Raw genomic sequence first — 13,221 nt, 5'->3', positions numbered from 1 at the left:
CTGAGATACCTCTTGGACAAAAGCCCTTTGATTTAACTGATGTTGTTCTAATAGTGTTTACTATACAAACCTGTATAATTTCAATAACAGCGCTGGTTCCTTTAATAACGTATATACGATATAGTGGCAACCCAGCCATAAAGATGATAGAACCCAAGAACATGGCAATAACCGAAAGCCCATATCCTTTATCGAAACCTTTGTTGTCTTGAACCCACACAAAGAAAGTTAAACTAATTGAACCCCCAATCGCAACGCCAAGTAACAACCAATTAAAAAAACTCGACATTTGTGTAGATTCTTTTGGGTCTTTGTCATCGAATTGATCTGCCCCATGTGACGGTAACGCTGCCTTTACACCTCCGCTACCAACAGCCAACAGGTAGAGTCCGAAGAACAAAAGCACAGCGTTCGCTCCGCTCACTACCTCGCATTTGGCATGCGGAACAAAGACGTTGCAGAGAGATGGTTTGAACTTTGGGTAGTGAGCTTGTAATGTGAGTAATCCAAGTCCCTACAAATGATCAAAATCAATTAGAAGTAAGAAATTAGGTGTTAAATTATTTTGTGTTATCAGGAAAATGGATAAGGTTTACCGTTCAGGATGTCTGAGATGAAAGAATTTTTTAAATTAAATATACGCTATCTAATCGAGTTATAACGTGATCATTTCTCTGATCAGTTCAAGATATATGTTGAGGTTAACCTTAGACCTTTTATTAGGATATCATGATTTCAACCAATAACTATGTTAGGATGGTTTATTTTTTTATTATATTTATATTTGTATTTATTAAATTAATGAAGGTAAAAACAAAGCTTTTGTTTAGAAACTCTGTAAAATCCGTACATAAAACAAAAACCGTTTTATACAATTGTTGGAAGCTAAACTTGATTTGGACTATATGTCTTGAATTTGGACTTGCAAGTATTCAAGTATTATGGATCAAGATTGTAGTCCATTGTATAGAAACTTCTTGTAAAATCTAGTAGTCAAATGTGTAGAATGATCTTATAAAATATCTAGGTCTAGAAATACTAGGAAATATCTAGATAGTAGTAGATGATGGAGTGATCTAGACTACTCCATTGAGTAGTATAAATAGATGGTTTCACCCCTCATTTGTAATCAAGCAACAAAGCAATTCAATAAGCAATAACAAAGCTTTCAAGATCAATCAAACATCCAAATCATCAATCATCTCTTCCACAAATAATATACATAACCTCCTATTTCTAACAAATTGGTATCAAGAGCTTGATTCGACAAGATGATGGCCAACAATGTCATCACGTTTCCTCGCCTCACAAAGGATAATTATGATCGATGGAGCATCCAAATGAAGACCTTCCTAGGTGGACAAGACTTATGGGAGATTGTGGAGGAAGGCTATCAGGAACCTACAGAAAAAGGTTCTCTCAGCAAGGAGAAAAAGTTATTGAAGACCAACGATCAAAAGGCTCTTTCCATCATCCAACAAAGTGTAGATGATGGAGCTTTTGAGAAAATTGCAAGTGCAACCACCGCCAAGAAAGCATGGGAGATCTTGGAGAATTCTTTTAAGGGAGTTGATAAGGTGAAAAAGGTTCGACTACAAACACTACGAGGTGAGTTCGAATCCTTAAATAAGAAAGAATCAGAATCAATTTCTGATTATTTTACAAGAGTCTTGGCGGTTGTCAATCAATTAAAGAGGAATGGTGAAGCTCTAAGTGATGTAAGAGTCATTGAGAAGATTCTTAGATCATTAGATTCAAAATTCGACTATATAGTCGTAGCCATTGAAGAATCTAAAGATCTAGAATCAATGACTATCGATGAACTCATGGGTTCACTACAAGCCCATGAAGAGAGGTTTAATAAGAAAATTAAAGAGCCTTTGGAGCAAGCTTTACAAGCAAAACTCTCTTTCAAGGAAGAGAGCAGTGAAAAGACTCATCAAACGAGTCAACGAGGTCGTGGTCAAGTACGTGGCCGAGGACGAGGACAAGGATATAACAAACGTGGAGGTTATAGTTCTTACAAAAATGAAGAAAGAAGTCAAAATTTTCACCCGACAAGAGGTCGCGGGAGAGGCTACACAAGTAGAAGGCCAAGGTATGACAATTCTCAAACCAAATGCTATAATTGTCATAAATTTGGCCATTATGCTTCGGAATGCGAGAAGTCAAACAATCACTTGCAAGAAAGAGCAAATTTAGTGCAAGAAGATACCGAAGCCGTGAAAAACACTTTGTTACTAGCATGCAAAGGTGAAGATAACGGAGAATCAAATTTGTGGTATCTCGACACGGGTACAAGCAACCATATGTGCGGTGACAAAAACATGTTTGTGGAGTTAGACGAGGTAATTAGTGGAAATATCACCTTCGGAGATTCCTCTAAAGTCCCGGTTAAAGGCAGAGGTAAGATTCTCATCCGCTTGAAAAACGGAAGGCATCAATTTATCTCTAACGTGTATTATGTGCCCAATATGAAGACGAATATACTGAGTATTGGACAACTCTTGGAGAAAGGCTATGATATTCACATGATAAATCGTACCCTTTCTTTAAGAGGCCAAAAAGGAGGTTTGATTGCTAAGGTGCCAATGTCAACGAATAGGATGTTCATGCTAAATATTCAACATGACATTCCAAGATGTTTAAAAGCATGTTTCAAAGATAATTCTTGGCTTTGGCACATGAGATACGGGCACTTAAATTTTGGAGGCTTAAAATTATTATCAAGCAAAGGAATGGTGAAGGGTTTGCCTCCAATTAATCATCCGGATCAAATATGTGAGGGATGCCTTCTAGGAAAGCACTTCCGAAACAGTTTTCCAACAGAAGCTTCTAGTAGAGCGAAGAAACCTCTAGAACTTATTCACACGGATGTGTGTGGACCCATAAGCCCACCGTATTTTGGTAAAAATATATATTTTCTTCTATTCATTGATGATTTTAGTCGAAAGACATGGGTCTATTTTCTAAAAGAGAAGTCGGAAGCTTTTGAAATGTTCAAGAAGTTTAAAGCATTTGTGGAGAATCAAAGTGGTCTCACCATAAAGGCGATGAGATCCGATCGTGGAGGAGAGTTCACATCCAAGGAATTCAAGGAATTTTGCGAAAACAATGGGTTACGACGTCCTCTAACTCTTCCGTATTCACCTCAACAAAATGATGTTGCGGAAAGAAAAAATAGGACCATTCTTGATATGGCCCGGAGTATGTTAAAGAGCAAAAGGATGTCTAAGGAATTTTGGGCTGAGGCAGTAGACTGTGCAATCTATCTTGCAAATTGCTCGCCCACTAGAAGCGTCAAGAACAAAACGCCCATTGAAGCTTGGAGTGGAAGGAAGCCCGACATCTCACACCTACGAGTGTTCGGAAGTGTGGCATATGCTCATGTGCCAGATCAGAAGAGGACGAAGCTCGATAATAAAAGCGAGAAACTCATATTCGTGGATGTCAAATCCGCATTCCTTAATGGCCACTTAGAAGAAGAAGTCTATATAGGACAACCTTTGGGATACATCGTGAAAGGCTAAGAGAATAAGGTGCTAAAATTGAAAAAGGCCTTATACGGGTTGAAGCAAGCGCCTCGGGCATGGAATAGCAGGATAGACAAGTATTTCCAACAGAATGACTTTACGAAATGCCCCCATGAGCATGCCCTCTACACCAAAGTTAGCAATGATGGAGATGTTATGATTGTGTGCCTATACGTGGATGACTTGATATTCACAGGTAGTAATCCCAAAATCTTCAAGGAGTTCAAGAAAGCAATGGTTCGGGATTTCGAGATAACCGACATTGGACTTATGGTTTACTATCTTGGGATCGAGGTAAAACAAAAGAAAGAAGGAATATTCATATCCCAAGAAGGTTATGCGAATGAGGTGCTCAAGAAGTTTAAGATGAATGACTGCAAGTCAATGAACACACCGGTGGATTGCAATCTCAAATTGTCAAAAGATGATGAAAGATACTTGGTGGACCCAACACAATACAAGAGTTTGGTTGGAAGTCTGAGGTAGCTAATCTGCACGAGGCCAGATATTATCTATGGAGTTGGACTAGTAAGTCGATACATGGAAGCACCTACAATAAATCACTTGAAGGCGGCCAAGAGGATACTTCGCTACATCAAAGGTACGATTGACTATGGCCTATCTTATTCGCCTTCTGATCACTTCAAGCTAGTTGGATACAGTGATAGTGATTGGGCTGGAGACATAGATGATTGTAAGAGTACGAGTGGTTTCGTGTTCTATATGGGTAATACGGCGTTCACATGGAGTTCGAAGAAGCAACCCATTGTGACTTTGTCGACGTGTGAAGCCGAGTTTGTAGCAGAAACATCATGCACTTGTCATGCAGTATGGCTGAGGAAATTGCTAAATGAGCTTAAGTTTTTCCAAAAGGAAGCTACATAGATATATGTGGATAACAAATCTGCGATTGCTCTAGCAAAGAATCCAGTCTTCCATGATAGAAGCAAGCACTTCGATATGAAATATCATTACATCAGGGAATGTGTTACAAATAAAGAAGTGCAGATAAAGTACACGAAGTCATTTGACCAAGTTGCAGATATTTTCATAAAGCCTCTAAAACAAGAGACGTTTCAGAGATTACGGAGTATGCTCGGAGTGACGAAATCAAGTTTAAGGGGGGCTGTTGGAAGCTAAACTTGATTTGGGCTATATGTCTTGAATTTGGTCTTGCAAATATTCAAGTATTATGGATCAGGATTGTAGTCCATTGTATAGAAACTTCTTGTAAAATCTAGTAGTCAAATGTGTAGAATGATCTTATAAAATATCTAGGTCTAGAAATACTAGGAAATATTTAGATAGTAGTAGATGATGGAGTGATCTAGACTACTCCATTGAGTAGTATAAATAGAGGGCTTCACCCCTCATTTGTAATCAAGCAACAAAGCAATTCAATAAGCAATAACAAAGCTTTCAAGATCAATCAAACATCTAAATCATCAATCCTCTCTTCCACAAATAATATACATAACCTCCTATTTCTAACAACAATTCCTTAATATATATATTTTATATGTTAATTAGAACTCACCTAAAAACAATTAGAGAAAAGACACTATTTAGTAGATGAAATAAGGTTAACTAAGAGGTAATTAGCATTATTACACTATCATTAAATTATATCCTTAAATAGTACAGTATATAGTACTGAAGTATAATATCTCACCAAAACAGCAAATTGATGTGATCTAAAATTCGAAATATTTAACATCTTGGAAACATTTTTTTTGCTTTTGAATTATTATTATTATTTTTTTTTTTTCAAACTCTATTCATCAGATTGTTGTACCAAGCATGTATACATAACAAAAGATGGTATACTTATGCAGAAAATCAAGAGTGTACTACTTACCAAACATTCAACAAAGGTAGCGATAAGAACAGTTTTAAATCGACCGATGTAAGTATCAGCAAGACAAGCCATAAGGATGGAAAGAATATAACTGGTGCCCATGAAGTTTGTTAGGTGATTTGCTGCTTCTGATGATTCATAATGCATTACTCTATTGAAATATGTCACCAAATTTACTGCCAGTGCCAAAGTTGCCATGTTTTCAAATGCAAATGTTCCTAAATCACAAACACATATTCTTAATTCCTTAAAATACACATAATTAAAAACTTTATTTTACGTTCGATTCACAAAGTCGAAATCTTTTGTACCTAGTACGAGAGATGCGGCTTTCATGCCTCCATGCTTATGCTTTATTGCACTTCTTCCTTTCCAGTCCACCTTACCTTCAATAAGCAAATCTTTCCCCTGATGGAATGTAGAAATAAATAAATTAATAAATAAATATCTATACACGAAAAAGTAATACTAAAACAAGAAATCAATTGTATCTAAGAATTACAGTGAAGTCCATAATCCTGAAATTCTTGCTAGAGACGGCTACAAAATAGAAATAGGATTGAAGTTATAACAATGGTGGGAAATTACGATCTTAACCGTATTATATATAGAAAAAACTATGTTGTACTGATTCTATAAGAATCTAAGTGACATGGGCATATAAGTAAATTAGCTAACTTATATGATGTTGAAACAAACAATTTTAAACGTCAAGTATTAAAGAGGCGACAACCAAATAAATTATGGAATAATCTAATTTATAACTAAGGTATACATTAAGAACTTATTTATCAAACTAAAAATTTCTATTAATACTAAAGAAAATAAAAGTTCATAAATGATGCTCGATTTCGTCATCCTAAAAAAATGTTCCTTAAGAAATTTATTAAATTTAAATTTAGGATAAATTGAATTAACGTTAGTGTTGCTCTTATATTTAAAGTATAGATTTAACTGAATTTATTTAAAAACTATAAATAAGAGTAATGATTGTAAGTTTTAAAATTTGAGGATATTTATTATTTTTTTATTTGCAAATTAATAATTATTTAAAAGCAATATAAATAGTAAATTGGACAATTTAATGGGATGAAGGGGTATAACCAATGCAACTCGACTGTCGAAACAGCAAATCATTTATTCGCTCTTTGCTCGGTAACATCTTTGATTTGGTCTCGCATACAACTATGAAAGGGTGTGTCTTAACCTCCTTGGTCTTCGGTGGACGACATTTGGACTCGGGTGGATGGAGTTCCGTTAACGGGAAGGCAGAAAATCATTTTAAGAGTCATTTTCCTCTCGGCTTTATGGAATATCTAGAGGCTTTGCAATTGCATCATCTTCAACGATACAAGTATTCGGAAATCACACATTTTCGATAACATTGTTGTTTTTGCTTTCAATTGATTCTAGATTTTCTATGGCTAAAAATAAATTGAACATTGTGACTCCAAAATCTTTTATTTATTTGTAATTGTTGTTTTTCTTGCGCCTTGTTTAAACCCTAGAAACATCCGATTATGTATAAGGATTGTGAGGGAGGTGTTCTATAAATGAGGCCTATATATAGAACACCAAATCTCCCTTACTCACTAACATTAGCCACTGATTTGTAAATAGTTCATCAGCGCCGTATAATGATAAGTTTGATTTGTTGACTTATGCTCTCAACTTTATGGCTAATTGTTCAACGTTCATCATATTCATGTATCTTAGGTCCTAATAATTGGTATCAAGAGCCATGGTCTTCAACATATTGAAGGGATACTTTGATCTATTCAGATGTGGTTTCCTAAAGATCTGAAATTAGATGTTTGTTTTTTATTTTGAATAGTTGAATTTAGATATTTGTTCTTGATTTTGATTTTGAGAAAGAATTAGGGATTGAGTCTTAAAGAAAATGAAAACAAGTTGAAGATGAAGGATTTCAATTTGGGGATGAACAAGAAAAACATAAATCGAAGAAACTACCCTCATATGCAAGGCACGTGAGCAAACTTAACGGACTTATATAATTTAGCAGAAGTTAGTTACAGGGTCATCCGTGTCAAAAATTGATAAATAAGGGTCATTGAGATAAAAAAATGAAAAATGTTTGTGTTGTTTGATACAAAGTTGAAGGACGAAGAGTGCAATTTTATCTTTAATTAATTGGAAAGTAAAAATATATAATGAAACTTAACCTAATTAGGCAAACATTTTACTTTATACTTCTATCCACTATAAACAAATTAAGTAGGAAATTAATTTTATCATATCGTTGGGACTATGATTATCGTCCAAAATAAAACATTATACCATATAAAGGTCTTTACGTCCAAGGAATCATTCAACATTATTAAATTATTATTTTCGTCACCTTATTACGAATTTACGTAGTATTTATTTTATCATTTACTAAACACCAAGGTGTTTGTCACCTTCTTTACGTAATGACTTTAAACAATAAACGGTTAATTAATACATTCGGTCGAGAATTATTTGGCCCCTGATAGTGTACCCCACCTCCGGCCCGTTTACCAGCTTCGCAGTTTGCTTCGACGGATCTGGCCACAACATATAGAACGAAGGAAAACTTTAGCTACAGTGAACGAGGTCCTGGAATCAGAGCAACAATAGTGATCTAAGAGCCCATAAAACCTCGGTCAATTACAAAGTCAGGCTAGCGAAACTATTCCTAGCTCGGTGCCACTACTACAAAAATGATAAAAGGAACCCCCATTAGAAACCTCTTTTTAGAGGAGCCAAAGAAAAGAGGTTTCAAAAGTTCAAAGGAACCGGTTTTGTAGTTCAAAAAAGAAACCGGTTCTATCTCACAGGTAAGTATGTACAGTTTTTATTTGTTTTTATTTATTGCTTTTAACCTTTTGATAATAAACACTGAATCGTTCGCTATAAAGTATTAAATTGATATTCAATAAAATTAGGTATGCGAAACCGAAATTATTGATATCATACAAAAATTTATTACATCACTGCGAAATTTACCGTTTATTCATAAGGTATAAATATCTTTAATCAATCAATTCAAAATATTTCAGAAATTCGTCAGGAGTAAAACTAGGTAAAATAGCCGAAATTACTTTACTCAAAAGAGGGACGTATATTTTTGATAATATTTGATTGATTAAAGTGGGATAAAAGACCAAAAAGATTTTTAATTTTATTTTTACCTTGTTTTTAAAATTAATATATAAATATTAAATTATTATTTTAAATTTTTAAAACCAACATATTTAAGTTTGTAAATATCTTAAAAACTAATATTTTTAATATAAGTTTGTAAAACTAATATATTTAAATATTAATGATATTTGTATGAAATTATATTATGCATTTTAAATTGAAGTTTGGGGTGAATTTAAAAACAAAATGTACTTTATTTCATTAAGTTAAAAATTGATTTCTAAAATTCGTCGTGAGTTGAAGATTAAGTCGTTGAACCGAAATTGCTTTACCCGAAGGCGGGACGAGAAATTTTATTATTATTATTTTTAATTTTATTGATCTAAAGTATGCCAAAAACCTTTTTAAATTAAAAAAAAAAGGTCAGGACCCCATGCGATCGCATGGGATATACCCTACACAGCCATGCGATCGCATGGCACAAAAATACTGGACAGATAAAAAGAGCAGCGAGCTGTTCTGTCTCCCACACAAAACACACACACATACGCGAAAATACTCCCAAACCCTCTCTAAAATCATCATTTTTTCACCAAAATTCACGAAATTTGTCACAATAATCCGCTATAATCATGTCTTTTCTCAGATGGGGAAGCAGAAAGGTAAAAATTTCACCCTTAAACTCATAAATTTCCTAAATTTTGTGATAATTACAAATATTTATCCTAATTTAATTTTGATAATTTTTAGTGTAATTAGAGTTAAATTGTTAGTATATTATGCATGTATAACCTAGATTGATGCTATTTAACATAATTTGAAGCCTTAAACTTCAAAATTTTTAGAAATCTAGGGTTTGTGTTCTTGAGCAATTTGGGGTTTTTTGATATAAACAGGTTATGGCCGATTTTTGTCATGAATTATTGCTAAATTAAGTACTGTAACATTTTTAGGTTGCTAAATGATCCAAACATTGATCCTAAACATGATTTTTGAGAATTAAAGTGGACTTTTTAAGTCTAAAATTCATGAACTTGATTAATTTGATATAAATGCCATTTGAAACTTGTTTAATTGCTAGTAATGATTATTTTGACATGTTATTTGAGTTGAATGCTTATGAACTTTGTAAACATTTTCATATATGCTTATTTGAAAAAGTGTAGAATTGATAAAAATATGAAAATGAGTATAAGTTTAATATGGATTAAACATGTTATAGTAATTGTTTTAATTTGTTATTTTGCTAACACTAATGCATATTTGAATGCAAAAATTTTGTGCTTAATGTGTTTTGCAGAGAAATACAGATACGGACGGTGCATCATCGTCTAGGCAACCTGATCCGGAACCACAGCCAGAGATGTAATATCACGAACCGGAACAACAACAACATTATGATCAACATGTGCCATACTATGAACCAGAATCACAATTTTTTATTGCCTACGTAGTATTTCCCGTTCATCATATAATAAAACACCCAACAATACATGAAGAACAGTTGCATCCCAATTTAAGATTTGATAGAAGTTGGAGAGATTACCCAACGTACCAAAGTAACAAATTTAAGCTTTGGACCAAAAATGTAGAAGTACCAAGGGTAATAGATTGGGTGCCTTTGGAAAGGGTCCACCTAGCTAATCCAGTTAGGCAGCATCTAATCCAAAGGTATGGCAGCACTTCTTTTTCTGATTGGGAACGTTTATTTACCACTCGTAGGACTATATATAAAGAGTGGTGTGTTGTGCTAATGAGTACTATAGCTTTTAATAAGGATGTAGATAGGTTAGACGATAAGAGTTTTCTTAGTTTTTTACTTGGCCGTAGGATGTACAGGATGTCCATGCTGGACATGGCCAGGGCTTTACAGATTTACACTCCCGCTGAATTACTATCACCTGATTGTACAAATTTGATTTATCATGGTGAGAGGGTAGATAGAAATTTTGACGCTAACGCCATCTGGAGGCGTATGTCAAATTTTAATATGTTTACGCGGGGAGGAAGACACTCCTATTTAGATATTAATAAAACCGAGCTTCATATAATACATAAATTCTTAGCAAACTCGATTACACAAAGAGGTAACAACAAGGAGAAAATGACCGTACACGATTTATTTTACCTTAAGTGCATTCGAGACACTAGAGGCTTTGTTAATATCCCCAACTGTGTTGGTTTTTATCTGTCCAAAATGGTGGAAGGTATACAGGACGGGGGAATAATAGGAGGAGGTATTTTTGTTACTCTCATTGGAGAGTATTTAGGTGTAGATAGGGAACAAGGGGGTCCAATGATGGTGGTTAGGGAATATGATGAGACTTTAGGTTTGCAAGTCTATCAAGGTGAAAAGGTATTGACTAGGAGACGTAATCAGGCAATACCATATCAGGGCCGCCATAAACAGGTAGAGAGGGGTTCGGATGAGGAGATGGAGGAAGCGGATGACATTAGGGATGTCATTAGGGATAGTTTTACTGACGTTTTCCAGCGTATAGATGAGGTAGAAATGACTAATGAGGATAGGAATCATCGGTATGAGAAGTGGCAAGCCGCGAATGAGTATGAGACTTCCAGGCGACGCCAACACGATAGCTGGCAAGTTCATCAGCACCAAATCATGAGCCAGCTATCATATCAGGTACCAAATAACTACATCCCGACTCGACCTGCTTTTTATCCTCCACATCAGCCCGACATGCGACCACCCTATGACCTGTACGAACCCAATCAAGCATACCAGAACACCTATCACCAACCATGGAACCCGAACGAAGATATGAATTGGAATCCCTATCCAAATCAATAGTGTTCCATTGGTGATTTCTTATCTTTTATTATTTTTATCTATTTATGTTAAACACTTAACATTTTGATACTTTTATGTAATGTTTAACATTTTTATTATTTTGTACTAATATTTCATATTTGATTTGAAAGTGGGATATTAAGTCCCATTTCAAATTATCATGCATGTTTATATTTGTATGTTTGTATATTGTCAATTGTACAAAACAAGGTAGAACAGCGCATTTTCAAAGACTGGCATTAAAGTTCAGCAAAAGCTATTAATTTTGACGACAAAATGCAAAATATATGTGAAATAACAAAAGACGGAATGAACAAATGAAGTGCACCATTTATCATTCAAAGCATACAACAATATGTTTGGAAACTTTGGTAAAATTTTAATCATCTTTTTACGCTAATCACCCTCAATAATTTAAATTGTTACTGATTTCTTGCAAATGAGGGCATTGCAAGATCTTAAGTGTGGGAAGAGGTTAAATTCTTTCGGGTTTTAAAATTTTAATTTAAACACTTGGTTACCATTAAAATTACTAGTAACGCAGTAGTTGTATTAGAATCTAGTGCTCTTTGATAATAAAGAACAGCCCTAGTCTTATATACTGACTACCCAATTCATGTAAAAATTTTAAAAATTTTCAAATAAATGAATTCAAAATCATGTTTATACATATTTATGAACGATAAAACTAGGTGTTAACACCAAAATTATTGTTACCTCGGAAAGAACATAAATTGAGAAACAACCCAAAATGCTTGAATTCATTTAAAATGGAATAGAGGAGAATAAAAAGGCAAAGAAAGAAAAATAAAAGCCAAGTGTGGAAAAAATTTACCAAGTTATTTAGAACATATATCACATATTTTTATACAAATAATTGAAAATACTTTTGTTTTGGACAATATTAATCAGTTTTACCCAGTTTATTGCAATATAAATGGAATTTAAAAGGAAGTAAAGTCTTTCGAGAAAAAAGACACGCACTTCTTGATTTAGGTCAGGAAATTGCCGTCCAGACCAGTTGTAGAGTCTACGAAAAACCTTGAAAAGTTTTCTCGAAAATCAGCTGGAAATCCACGGACCTCAGCATCAAACAGGGTCGCCAAGTGGTCAGACTTATCCTAACCATGAGAGGATCTGTCAGGTACAATGGAGGGCACCGTGCAAATTAGCTTATAAGACTAATGAATCAGATCTCCAGAAAGGATAATCTCCTTAAAGATCAAAAATCAGCTTTTAAGCCTGATATTACTCAATCCTTGAGATTGACCTTAAAGATTGAGAATTCAAACTCATGGAATTCAATGATATCTAAACTCGAGCTTGAACGAGAAAATATTTTGATCAAATTACAAACCGATTTATTTTCTGAAACCCTATTTTCAATGCGTTCATTACCATTGAACGTAAAATCCTAAGAATTCACCGGAATTCATTAGCTCACCTGAACCAAATCGGGTGTCAACCGTAAGAACGGTGGTTGCATACCATGGTCGAAGACAGGACCTTGTGCCAGACCGAAAAACTATAGGATGATCTTTACTATTGCTCCTACAAAGGATAGTAATTGCATCCGACACGCTTTCGACCATAAGTATCTGCATGTCACGGGACATTGCCTTAACAGTTGCTTGTTCAATGCTTTCCTTTACAACCGAACGGTAGTTTACCAAAAGGTAATATACAGAGCAAGTAATCTGGACGTGTTGCTTTCCTAATACAAGTTTAGCAAGTGGGTGACACAAAACCATAAGTTTTGAGCTAAAATTTTCAAATCTGAAACCCACAAAACCCACAAAAATATTTTACAAACACCGGTGAAGGGTTATTCTGGAAAACTTATCAAGGGTAAAAGCTAGATTGAATTATCAAAAGATCAAATGTTTTCATAA

General features: G+C 34.4%; 1 protein-coding gene across 1 annotated transcript in view; it reads right to left on the bottom strand.

Annotated features, from left to right (window-relative positions):
• Positions 1-13,221, bottom strand: part of LOC139901039 (protein NRT1/ PTR FAMILY 4.5-like) — a 92,496-nt gene that overhangs the window by 1,499 nt on the left and 77,776 nt on the right. The window contains exons 3-5 of the mRNA XM_071883783.1: positions 5,703-5,799; positions 5,392-5,609; positions 71-514 (exon numbers count right to left, since the gene is read on the bottom strand). Of these exons, the coding sequence (XP_071739884.1) occupies positions 71-514; positions 5,392-5,609; positions 5,703-5,799 (759 nt within the window). The remainder of the gene's footprint in view (positions 1-70; positions 515-5,391; positions 5,610-5,702; positions 5,800-13,221) is intronic.

This window comes from Rutidosis leptorrhynchoides, chromosome 1 (assembly GCF_046630445.1).
Source record: "Rutidosis leptorrhynchoides isolate AG116_Rl617_1_P2 chromosome 1, CSIRO_AGI_Rlap_v1, whole genome shotgun sequence".
Classification (NCBI taxonomy): domain Eukaryota; kingdom Viridiplantae; phylum Streptophyta; class Magnoliopsida; order Asterales; family Asteraceae; genus Rutidosis; species Rutidosis leptorrhynchoides.
The sequence above is the reverse complement of the archived record's forward strand: the minus strand, read 5'-3'. Positions and strand labels throughout refer to the sequence as shown.